Source organism: Plectropomus leopardus, chromosome 20 (assembly GCF_008729295.1).
Source record: "Plectropomus leopardus isolate mb chromosome 20, YSFRI_Pleo_2.0, whole genome shotgun sequence".
NCBI lineage: Eukaryota > Metazoa > Chordata > Actinopteri > Perciformes > Serranidae > Plectropomus > Plectropomus leopardus.
In genome coordinates this window covers 19,372,582-19,399,465 of record NC_056482.1, presented here as the reverse complement: position 1 = coordinate 19,399,465, position 26,884 = coordinate 19,372,582, and the positions used below count along the sequence as shown (strand labels likewise).

The 26,884-nt window shown below is 39.4% G+C and overlaps 1 protein-coding gene across 3 annotated transcripts in view; it reads left to right on the top strand.

Annotated features, from left to right (window-relative positions):
- LOC121959726 (A-kinase anchor protein 2) overlaps positions 1-26,475 on the top strand; it is a 106,988-nt gene extending 80,513 nt beyond the window's left edge. For 2 of the 3 annotated variants that reach the window (XM_042509195.1, XM_042509197.1), the window contains 8 exons: positions 14,253-14,474; positions 15,110-15,472; positions 16,398-16,496; positions 16,597-16,698; positions 17,381-18,809; positions 19,314-19,489; positions 20,381-20,419; positions 22,364-26,475. In XM_042509195.1, coding sequence (XP_042365129.1) covers positions 14,253-14,474; positions 15,110-15,472; positions 16,398-16,496; positions 16,597-16,698; positions 17,381-18,809; positions 19,314-19,489; positions 20,381-20,419; positions 22,364-22,492 — 2,559 coding nt within the window. In that variant the 3' untranslated portion in view covers positions 22,493-26,475. The remainder of the gene's footprint in view (positions 1-14,252; positions 14,475-15,109; positions 15,473-16,397; positions 16,497-16,596; positions 16,699-17,380; positions 18,810-19,313; positions 19,490-20,380; positions 20,420-22,363) is intronic. The other variant, XM_042509196.1, reaches the window with a different exon arrangement.
- The last annotated feature ends 409 nt before the right edge of the window (positions 26,476-26,884 follow it).

Genomic DNA, 26,884 nt, shown 5'->3' with positions numbered 1-26,884 from the left:
CTCATCTTTTCATTTTCAGTTTCGAGATGACTAAAACTATTTTGGTAACAGGTCTGTTTGTAAGATAAAGTTTGTCTAGTTATAGATGAAATGGAAAAGTGTTTTTGTTGCCCGTAAGACTGGAACCATCAGTCACTACAGGGTGGTGTATTGAAAGTATTCGTGGTTGTTGAGTTGTCATATTCACTGTGTGTTTATGTGCGTGATGTGATGTGATATGAAACAAAAGGAATGCTAGTTGACAGCAAGTTCTGTGTCATGCTGAATTAACAGCAGGAAAGAGCTGGATTGTTACATAACCAAGGGAGGCAAAAAAAAGAGAAAGAATTATTGTCAGTGTGTCATGAACTTCTGAGAAAGTTTTGTCGTTTGGTCGTGGCATTTTCTTTATTATGAGTGAAATAGCTAACATTACAGAAAGATGTTTTAAGCATAGATGAGGCAGAATTGAACAGATAGCTCATCTAAACAATAAAATAACAAAGATTATGTTTTAGTGAGTTTAGGGCTGCATGGGATTTTTTGTCAGATAATGCAGTTTCCATACATGTTGTGATTTTAATGGGAATGGTAATTTATGCATTTGATTTTCACTTGGGAAAAAAAAGACATCATTCATCATTCCAACAGACATCATCCAACCCTTCCATGCAGATATTTGTTTTTAGAGATTAGACAATATGTGACTAAGTTGTTTGACAGTATACCTAATACAATATTGTATATATTTAATAGTCACAGTTCTGGCCTTTGTAATTTATGACCACATTATTCCTCGTTTACTGTAAGCAGTCTGGGCCATTTTGTTGATTAGATGCTAATCAAATTAACTTATTACTCTTTGTGGCTTTAGCTATTTCTTGGTTCCTGCTGGCAGAGCTAGTAAATTACTTGTGATTGAATTATTTTCAGTTAGTCATTTTTTTTCATATAATTAATGTCTTAGCTACAGTACATAGCAGTGTATAAGCAGTGCAATCTACGACGGCGTAATTGTCGCCAACTGATGATCAAGTTGAACTCTGCTGTGCATAGGGGTCTTAAACAGAGCTTATTTTACAGCAGTGACTGACTCACTGTACACTAACTCTCACATAATACACTCACAGTGCACCATTTCACCAGGCAATGTGCCCAGCAAAGTACAGTTTGTTTTACTGTCACAGTATGAAATATTATTGCACACACAAACCTGGGCTCCAGTTATAAAAAGCAATACAGTCAGTGCCTGTACTCAGTCCAAGACATAACTAATAATGGATGGCTGTTCAGTGTTACTGCTAGACTGTATTTTGCCCCAGTTAGTCCTACACTTGTGCTGGGAGTGTTAATCTGGCTCGCTGTCCTGTACTTGGAGAGCGGTCACACTCTCTGACTACAGACCTTTCTGGTTAAGAAGAGCCCTCCATCTGTGTGGAGTGTAGCATTAGTATTCAGGCTCGAGAGTCTCACTGAAGCGCCTGTCGGGCCCTTTGTTGTTGTTTCGTGAAGGGGTCTTAGGGGGTCTGGGGCTGTGTGTGAGTGGTATCATGAGAGGCTTGGAAAGGGACACAAATAGCTGCCATGAGTCCAGACATGCAATGCATTCCTCTGTAACACTCAAAACTTAAAAGGCTTCTTAACATGATTTCAGTCTGGTTGTTGTTTCAAGTTCTCGGGCAATGGGTAGATGAAATCGCATTCATTGTTATTGTTGCCATCACTACGTTTGTGGGTCTGTAAATGAAGCTGGGTGGAGATACACAAGAGACTCACGAGGCTTCTTAAACAGGGAAGGATGTTGCTTTATTGATTTTGTACTGCTTGGCTGTGAACTGTTTACTTCTCAGAAGCCTTCTCGTGGGTTTGAGGATATTGTTTCAGTACTGCTAACAGCTATCTGTAGATTAGATTAAGCCATGGTCATAAATATTTAACTCTAAAATGTGTAAAACTAACAAGCAAATAAGCCACTTTCCAAACACACTAGAGAAGGGATGCATCAATTTTGAAATTCTCAGCCAGAATAGATACAATAATAATGATTTGGCCAAAAGCTGATACCAATGTGTTCTTGTTGCTGTTGACGTTTTTGTCTTGTTTTTAATTTGTGAAGCTATCTTTAATATAACATTTTTAACATGACATACTTTTTTCCCCAGTACTGCTTCAAAAGCCTTTTAACTATTTATAATATAGGTCTATCATAATTTCTTCTTAAATATTTGTTTATACTGCTGCAAAAATAAAAACAAATTTCTCCTTCAAACAAATGTATTCATACACGTTTCTCGACCAAAACTAAATTTTACAAGATTAACGCATCATGATAACTTTATTATTTACCACTGCCCAATTCTCGTTTTTACTGAATAGACCTTAAAGGCATCATCATGTAACTTAATGCAACCTCTGTTACCTGTTAGTTTCAGGCACTGACTGCTAACAGCTAACATTAACTAGCTCCCCTCCTGCTAATTTAAACATGGATTTGTTGTTCACAATGAAGCGTTAATTGGGAGAAAATAAGGTGTTGATCTTGATGCGTCAATAGTAATTTTACAGCTGCTCCTTTAAAACAGAGAGGCTAAAAAGAAGTCCCCCCTTTATGCTGCTCCTGTATTTTAACACAGAGCCAAACGACAACAGCATCATTCTGCTCAAGTACAATGATGAGTAAGAACAGCGAAATAGGATCAACACTTCATCGCAGCATCCTGCAATCAAAAGATGCATGAGGGGGTGTGACATGTAACACAATAGCATCGGCCGCTATGTGTGACATATAATGTATGGGTCGGCACTGCTTTCTAAACAATAACAAAGACATGACATGTCAGTCACAATCATTTATATTCTCTGATATATGGTGGCTGATCTCATCCTCTGCGCAGAAGGTGCTCCTAAACCTCATTGTTTTCCCAGTTTGTGGACATTTACGGACATACACAACAGAAAAACATTGGCCACTGCCATCAGTGAATATCATCTTATTTTTGATGGGTCGCTGACAGTCAACAAGGAGAATATCGGCCAGTGCCGATGTTCAGCCCATAAACTGGTGTATACCAATGCTAAAGAGAATTTATGTTGATATTCTTGGACTGTTTATTGTGTCAAATGTTGACCCCAATGAACCTTGCAGCATGTTGCTTGTAGTTTGTGATTGTGTGTGTGTGTGTGTGCGTGCGTGCATGCATGTGTGCATGTGTGTGTTTTGTGGGCAGGTGGCCTCTAGTTTTTTGGTGTATTTCCTGTGTTGAGTGCCATTTCCATGGATACAAGTTAGCGCAGCTTCCTGGTTTCCTGTTTAGATAACCTGAGAGCTGTGATAGGCTTTTATCCAATTAGTTGCTTCCTCCAGTTTGCAGCATCATTTGTCATAAAGTGTTCACCGCCAGTCTTTAGATACATTTTCAGTGTCTCAGCTCTCTGTCCAGCAATTCCTAAGTGTTTTTAAAAATAAATGTATGAGACTGAAGGATGTAAGAGGGCGTTGTCCCTCACTGCAGGCACTGCTGGACTCAGCAGTTGGCAGCTTTTATTTGAAAGGAGTTGCTTTTTTGATAGGATTTTTCAGCATGGAAAAACCCTTGTCCATTGTTAAATTCGCCTCAGACATTGTATCAGTTAGGCTGTACAATAGATGACTGACACTTTTCTCCTCAACTGAGACAACATTTTGAAGTCTTTCTCCCTGTTCTGCAAATGTCGAATGTCTCCTAAAATATTTACAAAAATCTGTTTTTAAATTGTTTTGAAAAGAGAAACTGAGCGGATACGAAATTGTGCTTTATTTTAACGTGTAATGCTGTAATTTTCCATTTAAAACTAATACTTTCTTACATTAAAATATCCAACATTTCTGTATCATTTCTTTTAGTTTCCTCAATGTGTTCACCACCTATCTCTTCATAAATTATGCAACAATTAGTTTAAGAAGGCTAAGCAGTTCTTATTGACAGTGGGAATATTTGGCTGAGCTAAATCGTGCTTGTAAAGTGGTTGTTTGCAGACCTTAAGGAATGCTTTGAAAACCTCTATTTTGAACATCAAAAACATCTCCTTTAGTCTTTAGTGTGAAAAAAACCCCTTCTCGTTCATGAAGGAAAGTATACTGTATTATCTTCTCATCTCTAAATGTGGAATTTGTAAAGCTCAGAATTACATGCCAAACCTGTTTTGAATAATTGAGAATTTAATAACCATACCACCCACATGATGTTCAAGTAAATGTCCTGCTTCAGTCCAAAATGTGTCAAATAATGAACAAAAGACACCAATGAAAAATGCCTCTGTGACTTTAAATATGCCTCTATTTGACTTGTAATGTGAAGTTGCATTATTTCTCTTCTATATTGTATTTTAAATTAATGATTTGCATTAACACACACAGACTGTATACCCAGGGGCTATGGAGGTCATGACCTAATTACTAAGTAGTGATAAATGTGATTAAGTGTTGATCCTATTTTGTTGTTCTTACTCATGTAAATTCTTTTGTTTCTTACTCGGTGTGCACCGTCTTTTGTATTTGTTGTACTGCATAGTGTAGTTGTGAGTCTCTGGATCTTTTTGTCTTTCTGGCATGCTGCGATGGTTAAGTGTGTCATTAGTTTCTGATCAATCAACTTCCATGATATATGACTGCTCTGGGCACTACTCTTTATTGATTGGATAGTGTTGACCCAGATACAGTCACATGAATAAACCGTCACATAAGCTCCTGCTGTATCTTTTTCCTATGTCTTCCATTTTCTTTCTTTTCTTTTTTCTTTCTTTCTCTTGTCATTTACCGCACAACTTTTACTTATTTAAATCACTAGCATTGGCAGAATGACCAGCACTAGTCTCTTTGTGTGTTACAACCCATGCAGGAATTGAACTCCCCAGCGTGTATGCAATAATTGGGTTACTGTCCCAATTTTCTGTGACCGATTTCTCTTCATCATATGGCTCAGAGTTATTTATAGCCTGGGAACCCACCAGCAAGTTGTTTTAAATAGGGGCACCTAAAAGGGACAAGGGTGTTAGGAATTTACTTGAGTGGCACAATTAACATTTAATTTTCTGTTTTTATGAATGATGTTATCCAGGCAAGTTCGCACTTAGTCAGCTAGCAGGGACAAAGCTGTTTGTCACTTTCTGACAGGATGCACAGCTGTTAATGGGCACACACTGGCTTTTGCCTTCCTTTTTAGCTACAGAGTAGGATGACCTCTCTGACCTCCAGAACACCCTGCTGTTCTCAACATTATCTCTTGATTTCAAATAATTTTCTGATTAGATAAATAATGGCAGTGGCATTAAAACGAGAAGTTGTGGACAATCTAACTTTATTTTGTTGTACAATGTTAGAAAAAAAAAAGTTTGGTGATATATCAACCCTAGCATTCATCAAAGATGTTAGCTCTTTTTACACAGTGATAACGCAAAGGGGCCGGCTTTGCATTTTTACACAGAATCAGACAACAGTGGCATCAGCTGCTCCTATGTGTGTGCTGGCATCGTAGAATCAAAAGAGGCATGACATAGAAAACAATAGGCCTCCACTGTGACATATAACATATGCACTGACAGTCCTTTATGAACAATAACAATGGCATAATATAAAATGGAATTCATATGGCAACAACATTTACTGTGTCTGTCATATGGCAGCTGATCTCTGTGCAGAGGGTAACGAGTAGGGCTGTACCCAAATCAGAATTTTGCCAGTTGAACTGGATTCAGTTCAATATGAATATTCAGTGATTTGTTTTGTTTTCCATACAAGGTATTAAAACTTAAATGGTGTTCAGCAGGACATTCAGTGTGACGGCAGCAATCATGTCATATAGTACACAAGCTAACACTGCACCCCAACAGATCTCATTGTTTTCCCAATTTGTCTGTCATAGATTCAGTGCTGTTACTGCTTTTATTGCGGGCTTAAAGATGAGACTTTGTCCCCTCCATTCTGAACTTGTACCATATATACAGAGCAGCAAGGTGGCATAATGGTCTGATATTACTCCCTTGAATGGACAGTGTAAAATGGGGATATTGATTAATTGTACTTGCGCTGTCTGTAGCCAGTTTCTGACAGTGACAAGTCCCTCCATGTATTTAACACCTGGTTCAGTATCTCACAGTTTTCACTGTTGTGTGTCGACAATTTGCTAATTAGAACTAAAGTAATGCCCAGGGAAGAGGCAATATATCATTCTGTCAGATACTTCAGTAAAACTGCTTTGTCATTTGCTCATTTGGCTTTTAAAAATGAATCTTCATAGCACTAATTGGTGAAAGGCATTCTGACATCAGTACCACTCTTATAGCACCATCCTCTATCATTTAGCAGCCGTTGACACAATATTGCTAATTGCTCTTGTAAATTCGGGGAAAGTGTTTCCAGTGCGTCTCGATGTGTTGCTTGTGAGCAGAGAAAGTGAACTGTGACTCAGGTCAGCTCTGGTTTCCACAGGCCTGATCCTATGACCCGACAGGTACACACTCACACACAACAGTAATACACACTGGCAGCATTAGCATGACATAAAAAAATGTTATTTCTGATCTGTTTACCTCTTTATACTGGCATTGAGGTAACCAAGAGCTGATAAGGTTTTTTTCATAGTTTTAGGCCAAATATTGAATAAGATTTGGTTTCTTTCATTAAGTTTTTATTTGTAATTGTGGACAAGCCTCTTAACCCACCAATACCTGGATCAACATCAGTTTTCTTGTACTGGACTCAGATGTCTTTCATTCATTTTATCCTCTGAGAATTTGTTTGATTTCTTTTAAAACATGCAAAACATAATGAGCAACTTTGCAAGAAACATCCCACAAATCCCCCACAAAATTAGTAAAAGATGACAAGGAAATGATCTAAAAATTAGCTGGGATGGATTATTAGATATTATCAAACAACTAGGTGAAAATGTCAAAAAAAACATTTTTTTCTAATTATCCTAATTATATACTTAACTTAATACTTGAGATCATTTTCCTTTATTTAAATTTGTTTTTACTTAACTTTTTATTCTTGTAACTTTTTACAGTTGTTTTTTGTTTTGCTAATCTGGTTCATGGTTAAACATCATTAAGACAAGCCTGTTACTGTTAAGTCTCCATTAAAAGCACCAACAATTAAATACTTTGTATGCAGGATAAGGCAGCAAGTTTTATTTCATTTATATTTTTATTAAAAGGTGAATACAACCAGTACATCACCCTCATAAGTCATATGGGACTGAGTCAACAATCCCATAGTGACGATGACAGAAGAAAATCCCATTACTCCCCTTATCACCTCCTCCGCCTTTCTTCAGTCATCATCTCTTCATCATCTCCTCTCTGTCTCAGATTTTGACCGGTAGGTTAAAGTGGGCGAGCGACGTACATGTGGATAGGGGAAAGACAGGGCTCGGTCTTACACAGGAAGGGAGGAGTGGGGAGCCACAGGGTGGATGTTTTTGGAGTGTGTGTGTTTGTTCGAGGGCCTGCACAGAAGGGGTCTTTGTGGGTGAGGGCATCTGGAGAAACACGCTCACACACATACACACACACACACACACACACACTCAGCCCATGACATCACAGCTTAGCAAGCAGCCGGCAGGAATGTTACTGAGAAAGGAGAGGCTTTGTGGAGGAGAGGAAAGAGACGGGAGGGGAGGAAAAGGAGGAGAAGAAGAGGAGGAAAAGGCTTGGCCAGGGAAAAGGCCGGCACTCCCACTATCTGGAACAGGACGGACCGAGGCTGGACTGCAGTGAACAGGGCTAAATAAGAAGAGATTATTAGAAGTACATAGATGGTAGAAATTACTGTATTATTACAATACTAAAGGAAGCTTACATTTAAAAATCACATCATGGATTGACAGATATCACTGAAATAGAATACTTGTAAGAGCAGCAGGTGAGTACCAACCCTAGTTAATTTTTTGGGTTTGTACGACAGTTTTGTTTTGCTGTTTTAAGGTATTTTTATGGCATGTCTGCATTTTAAGTTGTATTTTAGTTTGAGTTGATGAGAAAATACATAAAATGTTACCTACAAAGGACAAACAGGAACTGTAATACTGTACAGGAAAAAGTGATGGAAGTGTCAGACTAGACACCCACCAGATATGTTTTGGATTAGATTAAGTCTCAATGTCAAGGTTGAGAATCAGTTTTTGTGGCAAAGGTTATCCAGATGTTACAACATAAAGTCATGAGAATGGAATTGCACACTTTGGCCTCACTGACGCCTCTTTTCTGGTCTTATGTTTATACCAACTGTCACTTGCCAGTTACCTACTATGTGTCACTTTATTCACGTTAAGTTTGCGAATGACGACACCTCCAAACTGTGTTAACTGACTGAAATCATGAATAAGTGCCAGGTAACACTGTTTGGATACAAGAACACCATGCTAAACCAGCAGCCGGCTCCAGTTACTACACAGGATCATATTTAGCCAGGAAACAGAGCCGGGAACACTGACTGCACTGGGTTACACAGGAGCTTAGTGTGTGTGTGTGTGTGTGTGTGTGTGTGTGATAGAGGATCATCAGGCTTTCATTTTCACATTTGCCACACAGTGGAAGCCTGTGACGCGATATTAATGGCACGGAAAACGAGTTTGGGAGAGATGTCAAGATTGTGTGTTCTGTGTTTGTGTGTTGTACTTCCCGTCGGGGAGTATTCGGGTGAATTCATATTCTGGTAAACCCCCCAGCGTCTCAGGCACGCAGCTGAGTGTGTATGTTTTTTAGTTTGTGTGTGTGTTTGTGATTTTTGTGCATCACAGTCAGAGGGAAAGTATTTCCAGATGTGATGGGAATGACGAAGGGCGGAGAATGAGACAGCACTTGGACGGAGCATAAGACAGTAATAGTTGGCTGACTCAGATAGACTCGTGCTTTATTACTATACTATTCATGACTTTCCATTGCATTCATCGAGGAAAAAGGGGTGAGTTGGTTATATTATTATCTATATTATATTGCATTTCTGCCAATATATCTGCCTAAATCCTACACACCGGACCTTTAACACACTGAGCGCTATTATCCTGTACTCTGGGGTTCATAAATTAAGGCAACCTAAGTTTAGCTTTAAGACTAAAATTATCCTTTTTTCTCTAATCTGACCTTGAATTGTCACCCAAATTTAAACCAACTGAATACTAATTGAAATCTCTTAAGTCATGTCCTCACTCTAAAATAGACCCATGAATTGGGCAAGACTGGTCAAAAAATCTTCCTTAAGATTTTTGTAACTCTTTAGCCTTTTTTGGAAAAAGCCAAAAGACAAACACAGTTGACACATTGTGGTGGTAAGGGTGCGGGACTGTTAGGACTATTAACATTGTATTTCACATTCACGTTACAGTTGCATTGACATTTCCGAGTATTTACATGCTAAGGGAAACTTTACTTCTGGTCCAAGAGTAATAAAACATTCTGGTGTCTCCAGAAATTCAAACAAACCATGAAGAATTTTAGCATTTTCATTACAGTTACATGATTTCTTTCTGCACTAACACACACACACGCTCATAAATGTACTCACACACACACATACTTTGCTCCTTTAGCTGGCCAGCCAGGGTGTACAGTGTCCCTCATCACAAGTATTAGAGTCCGAGCCTTGAGGACAGCTAGTTATGCCTGGAATGTCAGTTCACCTCAATGGGAGTCAGAAACACACGTGTGAATACACACCTACCACACACACACTTGAAAGACCACACTGTCACGCACTGCTGCACAACTGCAGTCACACACACACACACACACACACACTCCTTTTATTGTGTGTGTGTATAGCTGAATAACACTGCATATGAGACATTCCTGCACTATAGTACTGTTTTCCTGAGGCAGTAACAGGATATCCTCCCCCTCTGTACTGTCCTGCCCGCTTGACACACACTCCTACACACACACACATTCCTGCACATGCACGCACATACACATGCAGTACAATGGGTCAAATGTAAGTCAGACAAGCTCATCTGTGTGAGTGTGGACATAGAAGTGACATATGGTCCCCACATGGTCACTAATATCATTAACTGGGTAAAAAATAATTTGACTTGTTGAGTGTGGGAGTGTGAAGAAAACAAAGGAGGTAGACAGGATACTTGAGATGAAAGTAATCTTGTGTGGTGTCAGTCATAGACAAAGATACACAAACAATTAACTTTGCTGAAGTTAAATGCTGATAAAGTAGCTTGTGGCTCAATAACAGTATGATTGTTTTTCCACAAAAAAATCTTAAATGAATCTTAAATGAAATGACCTTACAGCCGAGTTGACAGCCTTTCAGTATACTAAGTAGGAAAGCCACAATGTTGTTCGCAGTTCCAGGTCTAGCTAAACACATTTCACTGTTGTAATTTGTGCAACAATGTAGCATCATGTCTACAGATTGAAGTTGGATAGGATTGTGTGTATGACGGATTTAATAAAACATGAATAAGACAGAAGTGCTAAAAATCAGTGTATTACTTAAGTTTTAACTGCTATTGATGTACAGAGCGGCCATCTCTAATTTTGTTTTCTGGCAGAGGACTTTCATTTTGACAAAATTAAAGACATTTACAACATAAATTGATGCAGAAAAATTCACCAGAATGCAGGAAATTAAGTGTTAGATGCTCAAAATTTTCTGACAGAGTACTGGGTAGAATTACAGTCAATAGGTACATTTTTATTTATAATCTGGCAGGAGCATGTAATGGAAACTCAAGGTGTTTGAAATTAAAAACCTTGGAATTTGTTACACACATTCATGTACAAACTATAATCACTTTGGCCATCTCCTAACTTTTGATCTAGTGCAACCATCAGATCAAAACTTCAATTTGTCATATGGTTTGTGTCATAGAATACCTGCAAAACAAGTGACTTCCCCATTAGCTGTACTTTGTGTTTAGTACTTATTAGCAAATATTGGCATGCTAACACAAAAAAAGTAAGATGATGATCATGTTAAACATTACACCTGCTTGACATCAACATTAAGCATTGTCATTGTGAGCCCTTTATATTAACATTTAGCTCAAACCTCTACTTTCCCAAAGTACAGCTTCACAGATCTGGTAGCATGGATTTTTTTTCCCTCTTTTCTGTCTTTTTAATTTGTGTTTTGGTTAGGTTGGTTTCCTTATCATTTCTGACACAGAGCGTAGTAGAATGGACGTTGTATTGAGTGATAGTGACATCAATAGATTTGAACTGGGAAGTTTTTAAGTATTCCTTTAAAAGAATAAGATTTATATATCCCACACACTTCATGAGACAGTCTTAGCATGTGACTGAGCCAGATGGGTCAACAAAATGCCCTCAGAGAATGTTTTCTTTTTTCTCTCAGTAGAAACGGGAGACATGAGGGTAGCAGGGAGGAGGAGAGAAGAGTGGAGACAGGGCTGAGGAGGAGAGTGTTGCTTCAGTTAAGACAAGAGGAGGCTTTTTTAGGCAGGGTGTTATAATTCAACATGTGACTTCACTGACCACTGTTTTTCTTCACTTTAACATTTCTGATAGAAGAGAGAGGAAGGAAAACAAAAAGAGGGAGCAATGGGATGAGGGACCAAAGAGAAAAAGGAATAGGTAGATAAAGAAAAGAAAATTATCCATATTGAAGTCTAGGTCGCCCTCTTTATGTTGATAAGTCTGACCAAAGTCGGCCACTGATTTCTGCAGAAACGCCTCATGTAGAGGCGAACAGTCATCCAATTCACTAAAGTGTTCCTCATTAAAGCACCACGCACATGCTGACATGGTACAAAGACAGGGGTCAACAACCCCTCATGGGAGTAAACACATCCTCGGAGTCGAGGTGTGCTTGGTACAAGGCAGTAAAACAGGAAGTCAATAGAGTATTTTTTAGCAGCCTGTGTCGAAAAGGACAGGTCAGTGAAGACAGGAGTGTGTAAATGTAGCCGCTTGCTAACCGTTGATCTGGAATGTATCAGGTGGATGGTTCACAAAAGCTGAAGGTCACAGGTTTGATCCCTGCATGCCAGTGTACCTACCAATGTGTCCTTTAACCAAACACTCAAGCCCTGAAAACTCACAAAGTGAAATAGTAAATGGACTTCTTTTATACAGGGCTTGTATTAGTTGTAGTGATCACTCAAAGTGCTAAAGAACACAATCCAGCATTCACCATTTCTCACGTACATTCACACATGGGTGGCAGAGACTACCATGCAAGGTTAGGAGCAATAACCAGTTACATGGACACACTGATTTGGAGTTTGGGGTTAAGTATCTTACTCAGACACTATGACACATAGGGAGCCAGGGAATGAACCATCAACCTTTTGATTAGAAGACAACCACTCTGTCTTCTGAGCCACAGCTGCCTCAAATGCCTATCAAGGTTGTTATGTGAATTAATGTGGTAGTAAAGTATGGAGTTTGTAGTATTTTAGAAAATAAATGTAGAACAGTTGAGCCAATCATCACAAAGCTTGCAGGAATTGTCTACATAAGTACTAGAAACATACCTTGAAAGTTTAATTCAAATCAACCACAAATGCACATAAAGGGCTTGGAAAAATACAAATAAGACTACAAATCAGAAATTGTCTTTCCAATCCTTACAAAACATGCAGGGTATGTTCATTTCTAATTTTAAACCACTTATGTAAAATAATTTTGAAAGGCTCCGCCAATTCCAAACAAGTTCACTGGTATTTCGCAAAATTTGGCCATAAATTAATGACAGTTTGTCCAAACATCTCCAAATTCCGTGGAATTTTTGACAAAGCAAATAAAACGTCCTCAAAATGTTTGTGCAATTCACCAATAGAAAGCAACATTGTTCTGGCCCAGTAGAGATTTGGACGAAAGTGAATGAGCATCTTTCCCATTGTTATAAAACCTGTTGTTTATCTTTAATGCAGGCATCCTAAAATGTCAAAGTTCTTGATCTGACTCAGCTTTCAGGTTTTAAAAGTCCATGTAGGCTTGAATCCTGGAATTGCCACTTGTGGCTATATTTTGAAAACAGAGTTTGGTTCTTAAAATGTAGGGGGAAAAAATTAGTCAAAATTTCTCTCATGAATCCCAATGATTTATGTAATATCACGGTATTGCAGTATCTGGTAGTTATTGCCTCATAAGGGCATAGCATGCTCTCAGTAATGACATGACAATGTATTGATTAATTGTGTAAACTGCTATTCCCCTGTATCATGATTACATCACTGGATAAAAATATTAGTTCATGATAAATGCAGTGCATGTCAGAACGCTTAAATTCATTTAGAAGTTCATTTTGTTACATACTTATTTCATCATTGAGCAGTTATACCTTCAGCTCAGCAGGGACATTTGGATTTTGGCAATTACATTTTGTCCTTTTACAACAACTACTGATGGTGTGACCTTGAGCCAGGCACTTAATCCAAAACACACGCAAGTGACGCTGATATGTGAGCAGCTGAGGTCAAGAACACACACAGAGTCAATGTTTGTGTATTAGAGCAAATGTGAAGCCATCAGAAATGAAATATCTTCGAAGCTGCTGAACTCTCTTTCTCATGAAACACGTCTGACAAACGTCATGCAGAATAAGTATTATGTTTAAGTGTTAAGTGATTCTGTCTGACTCAGATCCTTAAATAAGAGAAGATAATTGCTGTTTTAATCAACACATACTGTCGAGAGGTTCATACAGTTTTGGTAATCCCCAGCTGCAGTTATAAAAGCTTTAGATACCTCCCTGTCTCGCCTCTTCAACAAACATTTCTTCAAAAACAATGAAATTGATAAACTGCCATCCCATCTGCCAGTTTGGCTGTTGTTAAATAGAGTATGAGATAAAATGTGAGACAGGAAGAGTCACTGTGTTTTAATAATTTGCTAAGTATTCAGCACGCTGATTCATTCAGAACTGTAAAGGTCTCTGAACAAAGATACAGTAGATTTAAAAACTTAAGATGGTTGCTGTGTTTCTGGTCAGTCATTAAGCAGCTCAATGGCAATTGGTGCTCTCTAGTGGTAAGATCCAGTCAGTACACTCTCCTGCTGCTGCAGAGGTTTAACTTACACTACTACTGCAATGCAGACAGATTTATATGTATGACGTGTGTCTGTGTGAGTTATGTGTTTGTTTATTTAGACATAGGAAAGGGTCTGACCTCTGAGAAGAAACAGGTTCTCTTTTAATTCCTACTTAGAGCAAACATTGTTTCTATCGATGTGATTATGAGACAGTGTACAGCCTCTCCATACAGCATCTCTGACCCACGTGTCCTTTGTTTGTTTGTTTGTTGACACAGAAATCGTGGCGGGCAGCCGAGGATGTCAGTGACACAACACCCAGAGAGCGAGCCCTGAAGAGCGTCAGTTTCCAGGAATCAGTCAGCGTTATCACTGACAGGCCTGCAATCATGGAACTGGAGAGCCAGCAGATCCAACATGGCTGCCTCAGCAGCCCCAGTAACCGAGTCCACAATGCAGTTGGTGTTAAAGTAGAGACTTCTGACAGCGAGGTGGTGCAGGTATGTCATTTCTCTGAGCAGGACCCAGCTCAAGTTTTAATTTTTTGTTTTATTTATTTGATTTTATCCACATCAAACATTTCAATCTGTGCAAATTTATTTTGGGCTGAGTGGACATTAAGAAGAGATTAGCCTAAACTGACAGCGATAGCAGGCTAAATTTATCTGACAACATTCCCATTAAGTTTCATGTACATAACCTTCAATCTGTATAATAAAAACTGAATTGTGCTGCATTTAGGTTCCAGATACTGATTTTGCAATTTCAATAAATTTGGATAATTTTGATGCAGTACAGTACATACATCTGAAAAAAATACTTGAGTCATTCTGGTTTTTGTCAGTCTTTTTTGGCTTAAATTGCCTTTGATTTTGGTTTATTTTTGGTCTTTACGAGGCCAGTTCCAAAATCTGAGACCATAACTTCAGGTAAGCTGTGTCTAACATTGTGCATTTTCCCATGATGATCACTATTGCTATTTGATGATACACTTGCTATTTTAACACGGTATTTAAATATGTGTTGATGTCTGCAAACATGCAAATTGTAAACTTTTTTTGTATAGCCTACGTTAATGGGCAATACTTTTAGCAATTGCATATGACAGCAGTTTGATTATTTACTGTGTCAACAGGAGATCCGCTACTTGGACCAGGTTTTAGATGCCGCCTCAGAAACACCCACCAACGGAAACTCTTCTTTGCCAGAACACACCAAACCAATCAGTATCGATGGAAACTCTCCTTCCGTCTGCGTGTCAGCCTCCTCTCCTGTCAATCACCAGTCGGTCATCGTGGAGGGGCAAAGACAAACCACGTTCCTCCACCAAGATGACTCTACTATGAGGACAAACGGCCACATGCAGGGAGATGAGTCAGCCAGCGGCAGGGCGAAGTTTGAGTTGAGAGCGTTTCAGGAGGAGAGACGGCCAGCGAAACTCTTCACCCCTGGAGAGGAGCAGCAGGTTAGGGTGACGAGGAGACGACCCTCAGGGGAGGTAAATGGCTGTTATATAATGTGTCAGCTGTAACAGATTCAGTAACAGAAGAAACACACAGAAACATAAACAACACAGCTATAATTTTCTATATCAAGATTCTGTGTCTGTATTGACAAAATGAAAACCTCACTGCCGGATGCCACTACATCCTACACACTGTGCCTTTAAGGTGCAGTATTAAGTTATATCTTTTAACTTTCTTCATCTATTGCATTATACAATTTATGACCAAAGTCACAGGTTATATTATACTTTATCATAAAAGAAGTCAAAGCTTAAACAGAAGGAATTTTGAACTTGAAAGCATGTTAAGCCTAAGAAACACAAGCACATTGTGCGACAGCAGTGCCCAAAAGGTTAGTTGTGGTTCATATTTCCATCAAAGGTAAGGAAACAGCAACGATTAGTGGAAACAGACCTCACCACATGGTACCATGATAACAACCACTTTCTAATGTCATTGAGACAAAAGAAATCATAGTTGACTTCAGGAAGATCAGACAAAATCACACTCCCATTTCCACCAGTGGGTCATCTGTTGAGGTTGTTGATAGTTTTAAATTTCTTTGACCTCCACAAGGTCATTTAAGGCCAAGTGGATCCTCAAGAGAGCACATCAGACAATGTATTTTCTGAAGTGTCTCAAGAGGTAAACTTTGGCTGGATTACTGTCTAGTTTGACAACCTGACTGCAAACGGCTACAAAGGACTCTGAAGTCAGCAGGAAAAGGCACATTGGCACAAAACTACCACAATTTCAGATTTTTTTTACACCATACATTGCATAAAGAAAGCCCGAAACAACATAAAGAACACGGCCGTCCTGCTTTAACTACCTGTATCACCTCTTAGAAGGCCTCATTGGCACATGATTAGGTATACTCTTTATGAATATCCATATTCTTCTTTCCTCCATTATCAGGTTCAGGAGCTGGAGCGTGAGCGACAGGAGCTGATTAAAGACCAGGCAGTAAAGAAAAACCCAGGGATCGCCCAGCGCTGGTGGAACCCTCCTCAGGAGGTAGCCTACCATTTAATCTTTCTTTTCTAGTGTAACTCCATCAACATCCTGACAAACTGATTCATTGGTTTTTTTGGATTGATTTATTTATACATTCAAGATTCCATTGGAAGAACAGCTGGACGCAGAGCAGCTCGAGTCTCTCAAGAAATACCAGGAGAGGAAGCAGCAGAAACAGAATAACACTTATGCATACTCACAGGTAAGTCTCGCCCATACACCTAGAACTAGTGAAGCAGGACATGAAGACAGTGTTTGATTACTGCAGTCTAGCTGTATTAGATTTGCTAAGCTTTTATATTACATTTGAGAGTGATCCTTGTTGTTGTTACATTTCTGTAGCCCCTTTTCCTAAAAAAAAAAAACCTAACACCTGCTCGTATCTCGCTTTTGTATTTAATTGAAAAGTTCACTACTGGCATTTGCTTCAGTGGGCGAATGTCTCTGCAGTAGTCATAGGTGTTTGTCAGCTCCTATTGTTTCTGATCTGCCTTGATGGAAATATGACACCCACATGGACATGCTAATTTTAGCCCCTTTGCCAGTGCGATGCAATAAGGGGCATCCACAAAAGCCCATCCTTCTCTGTCCTTCAAAATGTATTCAGCGCTGAGTTTGAGAGAGAGACTGAATAAATAAGAAATTCTACTGTTCACTAATCTGTTTTCTGGCCCATCTGTGACATTGAACATGACACATTAGAAATAAAAACAAAGGCATACTTATCTACCGAGCCATGTACGCAGCTCTGGTCTACTGGCAATGGGTAAACAGTCTGTTCCCTAATTATAACAGTGTTTAAAATACTTGCATAGACATTCTTATTTTGGTGGAAAAAAGGCTTAAATCCTCTTTGTATTCTGCTCTCCCCTCTCTATATGCAGCCCCAGGTGTTAGGTCCTCCCACCATGGTGACCTTTGACCCAGAGCTAAACAGAAAGGAGGACATTGTGGAGGAGCAGATTGACTTCTCTGCTGCCAGGAAGCAGTTTCTCCAAGGCGGGGTAACCAAGAGGGATGTAGCTCCTCAAATATACTCCGCCAAACCCTTTTCGAAATCCGTAACCAGGAGCAGCCAGGGGAGCAGTGACACTGTTGAAGAAACCGGGGAGGGTCACGTGACCTGGTCTGATGAAGGAATCACAGCAGAGTTTACTTGTGCACGAGCTGTGATGACAATCCTGCCTGATGAGGAGGAAGGAAAGACCCACTTCCATTCAGGTTTTCACCCAGAGGAGTCTGACTCGGGATTAGACGAGTTATCTGTCCGTTCTCAGGACACCACTGTGTTTAGCTTGGATAATGTGTCGGACAGCGGGGCTTCGCTACCGCCTACCCCACTACCACTCACCCCGGTGTCTCCACCAACCCCCCAGCCCACCACGCCAGTCAACGGGCAGACCAGCGGCAGTCCAACAGAGGATGAGCTGGAGTACCACGCAGGGGTGCTTGTCCAAAATGCCATCCAAAACGCCCTGGCAGCTCAGGATGGAGGGGAGTGGCAGCCATCTGACTTGAATTCCTCACAAGTGAGCGCCCCTGTGTCTCCATCCTCAGTTTCTACAAGTAGCCCAGTGCCAGTTTCTTCCTCTCCTGTGTCTTCTGGTGGAGCTCCTAGTCTCCAATCACCTGTGTCCTCCAGTCCTGCTCCATCTGACGTGTCCCCTCAGCCAGACAGACGGCCAGAAGTAAGAGTCATTCCCGAAGAGAAGCCTTCAGAATCACAGCAGCAGCCACAGCCCTCCACTCCAGCACAGCAAACACAGCTCCAGACACCTTCTCCACCTCCTTCTCAACCCGTCTCGCCACCGCAGAGGCCTAAAAATGGAGGGCCCAGGATCAAAATCCAGTCCTCTTATGCCAGAGCACTTGCCTCCTCATCCCCTGCTCCAGCTCCAGCACCTGTCTCTGCAGCCCCGGTTACCAGGCCAAACCCAGTCTACCGTCCCCCTTCTCCCCCAAGCCCAGAGAAACCAGAGTTCAGCTACTTCAGTAAATACTCTGAGGCAGCCGAGCTGCGTAGTACAGCAGCAGCAGCTCGAGGTCCTGAGCCGGAGGCAGCCAGTGGTCCGTTCCGCCTGCGCTCCAAGAAGCAACGGACTTTGTCCATGATTGAGGAAGAGATCCGAGCGGCTCAGCAAAGGGAGGAGGAGCTGAAGAAACAGAGGGAGGAGCAGCCTGTTGTTGTCCGCCCCAGCAACAGCCTCGGCCCTGTTAGGACAGGGATGCGGCAAACTAAGATTTCTCCAGCAGATAAGATGAAGAGCAACAGCCTGCCAGCTCGACTCACACTGACAGCGAAGACAGCACCAGGTTAGTCACTACTGTATTCGAGCCCCATCGATATATCAGTCAACTGATTTTATCGGCCGATACTGGCCTCATCACAGATTTGTCAGTATCGGCATGTTGTCCGATATGCACAACATCAAAAGTTTATTTTTAAGAGAACATGATGCAAAAGAAGATGCTTGGATTAATTTAGAATGATCAAACTCCCAATAAAGTTTACTGTTTCAGTGCACTGATGTTATTTTTGCCGATAAAGTTTATTGTTGAAAAATCTAAAATATCATTTTTTCCACAAGTATTTGATATCTTTATCTGAGGGATCATTGCGTTGCATAATTGCATATATATATTGCATATATATATATATATATATATATATATATATATGCACTAGAAGTAAAACAACCTGAATTATTTTCTAGTTTACACACCAGTTGGAATGTAAAATAGGTTCATTAAACCACTCGTGCTCAGTGTAATCAAGATAATTTATTTTCTAACTCTGTGTTTTTCTTTGTCATGCAGGAAAAATCGAGAAGGTTCGACCTGCACCACCTGTCTCACCCTCACCCTCAGAAGGAGCCCTGTCTGACGCTGGCAGCGAGGACTCTGGAGGAAGACCCAAAAACTTCATGCAGACACTCATGGAAGACTATGAAACACACAAAGTGAAGAGGAGGGAGAAACTAGAGGACAACAGTGTAAGTATTTGAACTTGGAGAAACTAGTTTAGCAGAGAGGAAGGAAATCTCGCTTTAAAAACAAAAAAAAACCACAACATGGGTTTGCACGGATAATGCTTACCATCAGCTAGTATTATAGCCTTGTTTGTTGGTTGTTGTTGTTAGAAAATACTTTCAATTATTAAAATGTAATTACATAAAACTGTTGAAGTTCTTGTTGAACTGACCACAAACATGCAACAAAGATGTCAAAATGTATCTGACAGCAACAGAAAGGTGATGGCAGCTCATCACACAGTGTGTGTTTGTTTGGCTCTTGTGGTTCACTCGGATTTAGTAATGTCAACATGGCTTAATGTTTCCATCCACGGCCTGTTGGAATGAGCTAATACTGTATAACACCAAAGGTAATTTCCTAGCCTGAAGCAGGAACTGAAACTGAAAGTAAGTCTGGGGGATTTCTGCCCTGTCTCCATCTTTTTGTCTTTTTTTTCAGCTTTTGTATTAGAATAGCTCTTGTCAGTGTGTCATTATTTGGAAATAGGTCTTTATTGAGTAAAATACTTTTGCATTTTGTCAGAATCTTTGGCTTACATAGTGGAGGAAAAAGTTACGTAACCAGAACATGTCACAGAAAACACTTGGTTTCTTAATTCATGAGCACAATACACTCAATGTAATATTCACACACAAGAAAAAATGAATTACATTACATCAACAGATAATATACTGCATCAAAAAACGTGACATTGGACTCAAAGTCATTATACATTTTCAAGATGTTTAACAGAATTGATCATGAACATGCAGCTTGTTTGTTGTTACTGCTGATGTTGTTATTGTTTATCCACGATGACTTCATATGTGTCTACTCTTTGTGCCGTTGCTTCCCTCCTGCTGGTCGGTCAGTATGCCCGTTTGTTGCTGGCCAACGAGGTAACCACTGAGGTATCTGTCCCACCTCAAACCTGTTCACTCCATGAAGGCCTTTACTCACAGACCTGGGTCAGAATCAACTGGAAAAGTCTTTGAAAACATGATGCATATCTGTTTATATTTGGACTTTATGTTTTTTCTAACAGTTTGAGATTATCATGGTTTTATAGATGAGGATGTATAATTTTTTAATATATATATATTTGTGTCATATCTGACTGAAGGGACTTTTTATTCGTGGCCATTTGGAAAGAATTATGAAACTGTTTTTATAAGGCTTACCTTAGCTTAACTAAGAAAGAGGAGAAAGTTACCAAATACAGACAAGTCGCAAGAGTGGAGTTTTCCATGGGCAATCACTTTCTTACACTTCACTCTAGATAAGACAGCAGCAAGGTCAAAGTTGTCCAGAAGAATATAGACGGGGATGTATTCTTTTTATTTAAAACCTTTGAGCAGGAGAATTCTGTGACAGAAATCCAAAGTTTGATATCTGATCCCAGGTCTGCTGTGATCTCACTGCATTATTTTTCTGCTCTGTGGTGTTGGTGCTGCATGTGTTTGTCCATGGATTTGGTATGACCTTTGACCTCTCCTCCTTCCATGCACAAGGTTATGCACCTGTCCCCCCTCCCCAGAAAAAAGGAGATATGCCCTACCAAAGAATATTATAAAATAATTACTAGCCAATGATATTAAACAGGTCATGATGCACTTTAAAATATGAAGCTTTTGGATGACAGATAATAGTAACTTCCAATATCAGCTTTTGGTTGCTTAAACTGAAAAAAAAGTTTGCCTTTTTAAGTAATTTTGTATTTTAAGTTATTAAGAAACTATACAGTTATACCTCCATTTTTTAAAGCTTTATTACAGTAACCTAGCAATTTTTTTTGTAGTTTGCGTTTTATACGTTACTTTACATAATTTGAAATTGGTGTGCTATACATGAATGCGTGCACCCACAATTAATTGTATATAGAACATCAGTAGTGCAGCTGTTGTTTTTCACAGATCCATTAAAAATGATTTCACCAAGTCACTGGTTGCTTGTTGTGATCTACTAATGTCTCTAAAACAGAAGCCTTTCCGCACACAAGTAAACGCACTAATGTAACTGCAGTGTTGTCTGATTCCCGTTCATACTATAACAGCAATATGTAGATATCACAAATGCACCAAATATCAAGGAATGTATATTTGGGGATTTGCATTTTTCTGTTTGCTGTCCTTATTTTTTGTATTTAAAAAAGTGATTGTTGCCGATGGCTACCATTGGCAAAGAATTGCCTGCTAATTTTGCAGCCTGAAGCCCAGAGAATACCTGACTCAAAGAAGTATACAACTTTTTAAAAAAATATGATTTTTTTAATGTGGTGGATGTCTGTGTTGTGATAATCATCGACTCAAGGTCATAGATAAATAGCAAGCATCAATACTTCTACTTACTACTCGAGTAGAGCTCAAGTTAAATTTAAATCATTTAGTTGCCATCATCTACTTTCCCTTCACCCTGGTTTCCTGCTCAGAAAGAGGTCTTTCCTGTGTGTGTAGATGTGCTTATGTGAGTGTGATTGTGTGTGTGTTTCTTGATATGAGTCTGCGAGAGGGATTGTTGTCTAGGAAAATAGAAAAATGGACCAAGTTTTGTGTTGAAGCATGAAACTTTCCCTGAAATGGTGTAAAATGGCTCATGTTTGTATTGTCAAATACTGCAGGTGCGTGTCATTTGAGGGTTAATTTGAATAGAAACAACTGAAGGTCTTCTTAACTGCAGAATGGTTTAAGTGAGCGCTCCCACAGTTTTTGACATACACTGCATGTCATATTAAAGTCACTGTGGTGTTTTGCGGTTATATCGCTTGAGCTGTGGAAAAGCATGGGTTTTTATCAGTGAACTAACTATGACATTGCTCCCTCCTCTTTGCATCTGATTGATTGTTTCATGATTGACAGGTTCTGGAGGCCACACGCGTCACCAGGAGGAAAAGCGATATGGCGCGGAAGTGGGAAGCAGGCATTTACGCCAATGAGGAAGGAGAAGAAGAAGAAGAAGAAGAAGAAGAGGAGGAAGAAGAGGAGTAAACTAACAGCTCCTTTCAGAGACAGTTAAGGGACTGAGTGGAAAGGAGGAGGAAGAGACTGAAGGAAAGGCATTAGGGAAAGGAAACAGTATTTATTTTACTCACAGTATTCTGATGATCACATGACCCACAGGCTCGACCAATGGGGCTTATTGAAGAAGTGCATCAAGTTGTGGTTTTTAGACCTGAGGATTGAAGGCCAACAGTATGTGAAGTGATAGAATGTCAGGGACATTTGAAGTGTTGAGGTGATGCAAGAGACAGTTTGAAAGGGTTTTATGCTGATTTACGAACGCTGTTCGGATGTGCATTTGAAGGTTTTTACTAGCTGGTAGACGCTGAATGACTGAAATATTCATAGGATTGTTCATTTACCTGCATTTTTATTATTGAAATATGGGATGGCTGAGATCTAAACATTTTATTTTGACAGGTTGCCTGAGACTTGCAGGTTTTGGCAGGGGGTGCTTGATAATAACCCGTCATCAAATCAAAATGTGTGGTTTTTATTACCAACAAGGGAAAAAAAAGATGCAGGTGTGTGCAGAGTGACAAACTTCAGACTGAATTTTGTGTGAGAAAGGAGAAAAGCGAGGCCTAATTTCTGTAATTTCAGAATCTGGTGATGCTATGGGAAGGCTGCTATGATTTCCAGGCACTGAAGTTCTATCTGGTGCATCCTGCAGTGCCACAACACACCACAGTACTGATATAACACACATATGGCATGTTGGTGGGAGCTTTTGCAACCTTTTAAAGCATCTGCATTAAATTTTAAGTGCCGACTTGAAGGTCCTTGAACTGGTAAATGCTAGCGAGGAAATTTGAAAAACTAGCATCAAGGTTCAACTCTGCCTTAGACCGTCAGCAACTGCTGGATGCACGATATGTATGATGTATTTTATCTTCTTCTATTCTACAGTTTAAGTAGACCATAGAGAAAATAAGCCACCACATTAGATAGAAAGTCTGTTTGTAAAAAAACATTTTCTTCAGTGACTATTCAGTGAGGGACAGACGGGGAAGCTAACAGCGAGTCATGTTTGCATCACTTTAGTCCGAGTGTGTATTACTGAAAGGGCTGGGTCGGGGCTTTTATATTCTAGAAAAAAAAATCACTTATTTTACCTTCACTGGCTATGCCGCTTTGTTGACCTGTGCTTTCTGATGTAAGCAGTTGTTTCATGTATTATACTGAGGTAGGACTGTGTATTTGATATATGAACCTGTATGTTGAGATTCCAGTGGTGGGCAACTGCTGTGTATCTACTCTACCTTGCTAGATGAGGATAAAGTTTGATGAAAAATAGTGAAAAACTTTTATAAAAAGTTGTTATACCAAAACAGAATGTTGTTATTTAGAGAACAGTCAGACTACGCTTTTAAAAATTTATTTAAAAAGTTTTGATCGTGTGCATGAGATGACACTCCTTTCCTATTCTGAGACAAGCACAGGACAAGAAAAGAAGGCAACAGATTATCAGTACAAAGGCTCATTAACAGGCCGCAGCTACTGGCTGATCTTCTGCTCATTTTGTATGAACATAACATGGGAGATTGTTTGTTGGGGTTGTCAATTTTTTTTACTAAATATATCGTGAGCTTTGATTATGCATGACAATGCGATTTCCTGTTTTGCTAAATGAACGTTTTACTGCAATACAGGCCTCTATGAGTGTGGTGATACTGGGGATTGTCCAGGTGTGGAAAGCAAGATTCAGCTTCAAAATTAAACACAATGAAAGAGGAATAATCCCTGGAGCCAACAGGACTGTCTTTAAAGGGACAGTCCAACCCCAAATCAAAAATACATATTTTTCCTCTTACCTGCAACACTATTGATCAGTTTAGATTGTTTTGGTGTTAGCTTCCTAGTGTTGAAGATATCGGCTGTAGAGATGTCTGCCTTCTCACATATGTAATCGAATTGAATGGCACTCAGCTTGTGGTGCTCAAAGCACCAAAAAAACGACATTTTAAAAACTCAAAAGCATGTCTCTTTCCAAAAAGCATGACCTGCTTACTCAAGTTAATCCACAAACTTTGTTATGCGCAGTTTTATGTGGGAACTTTTTTTTTTTTTACCAAACTACACCTACCCGCTGTATCACCATGCAGAAGGAAGAGTGCATCTACTTGCCGAGTAGATACTTGTGTTTGTGACAGTAGGATATGTAAACACTAATAGTGTTGTTTTTGGTTGAGTTTCATCGTTAGATAGCTCGGTGATAACAGTTAAGCTAGCAGCAGATGCACACTTCCTGCTGTGCAGTGATACAGTTAGCAAGTGGGAATAAAATAGTTCCTAAATAAACTGATTAAAACAAGGTCTGCAGATTAACTTGAATAAATGGGTCATCATTTTTGGAAAGAGACGTTGTTGAGTTAAAAAAAAAAAATCATTTTTTTTTTCTTGTGGGTGCTTTGAGCACCAGAAGCCAAGTGATATCTAATTCCATTTTATTGGAGAGAAAGCAGCCCTCTCTACAGCTCATATCTCTTAACACTGCAACCCGCACCAAAACGGCCTAAACTGATAAATAGCACTATGAGTAACCACAAAAATATGTATCTTAGATTTTGTAGTAAACTGTCCCTTTAAATAAGAATTAAAGACAAAAATGTGTCAACGTGGATGTAGAAACAGAACCACTTTAACTGAAACGTAGCAAAATGATTTTGCGTCTTAGCCTTTGGTAGCTTGTTTATTGAAGCCTTTGAGATTTTCCTTCAGCATTAGGATGTTAGGAGGATGGGGAGACAGATTTTCCTGTAAACCGCAGGGTCACAGTTTTGATCATCTGCTAGGCTGTCCTGTTAAAGTGTCCTTCAAGCAGGCACTGACCTTTGTGTTTGCTCACAAACACACTGAATACATTCTATATAATTAAAACTGAGGTAAACTCGCACAAACGATAAAGAATTGTGGGACACATGCTTTACCTTGACAATAATAATAACTATTATATTTATTGGGACAGTCCCATCCTGAGTGCAAGTTAACTAACGCTATTTAATTATCTATTTGAATTATATGCTCTCTGAGTGTGAAATGTAGTGCCAGCAGCCACCAATGGGAAGTAGAAACAAAGGAAGTGTGCCTATCTAATATGCTTATTTCCCCTTGAAACAAAACCCACATTGGTTCCAGAGGATCCAAATCTTTCTTGTTTTCGGACACGTGATAAAAAATATTGGACTGGTGAGGACTAGTGTCCCTTTTTATGTGATAGAGTTTGTGGGATGGAGGAAAATGTGTTGATATAATGGAGAAAGTGTCACTGACGCTGATGTGAGATTCATTTTGCCACATGACTTAAAGGACAATCCAAATGTTACTTTTTTGCATTTCTCTGTCAGAGATATTAGATTGTAGAGGAGCTTGAACACCTTTTTTTCAGGATGGATGGCAGATCCAGATCCTTTGTGATGGATGGTAGTTTCACAGTGGCCTATTCTGGATGCCAGCTGAGCATTGACTGTATCTGAGCTTCATTCACAGCACGATTTGAGTTTTAAGCAACAAAAGCTTCTTCTTATTTACTGTTGCTGCTGCAACACATTGTAAAACGGTTAGTGTGCACACACACGCTGTCCTCATTTCACCTTCAAAGGACACAATCAAAACTCGTTTTCTCGTTAAATATGAAGCTTTTGAAATAGTAACAGATATCATGCACACACAAAGGAGTTCTAATATGATTTATTATTATTATTATATGCTTTTGTTGTTTGAATTCATGGTGCAGAGATGATTTATTTATCATTTTAAATGCTGGTAGCTTCTTTTCGGCTACAGAAGCTTCAGTGTGGGACTGTCTGTGTGTGTGATGAAGCAATCTTATTATACAGTATAACTTCTGTTCCTATGTTAACCACTTGTATGCTCATACTCTGCTTTATTTTATAGCACATATAAGGCTCACAGTTATACACCTACATACATATTATGAATATTTTCTCATTAAAAACAAAACCTGTAAATGTGGGAGTTCTGAGTACTTTGTTTTTTTGTTTTAACTAACTAAGGCATACCAGTTGTGGGTTTTTCTCACATACTTTTCATGACGAGAGGACATTCCTCAAAGCAAACAAGTTTTTCGGTTGATGTCATTGTCAGCTTTGTCAGTTCATATGATAACTGAATTGTTATGAAAGTGGTTTGAGTAGTTTGACTTCATTGTTTTCAGCACTCTACCATTTACAGTAAATGCTGAATGCTGAGGTTTCCTTCAGTTCTCAAATAAGGAAGAACTTTCAACCATCACACGCAACATTAAATGCATCATTAACGTTCACTGTCACCTCATGTATGGACAAAAAATGTAACTGGTTCTTCTCCAATGTAGGATTTTTTTGTGCATTTCATGTTTTGAAAAATTGTTAACTGAAT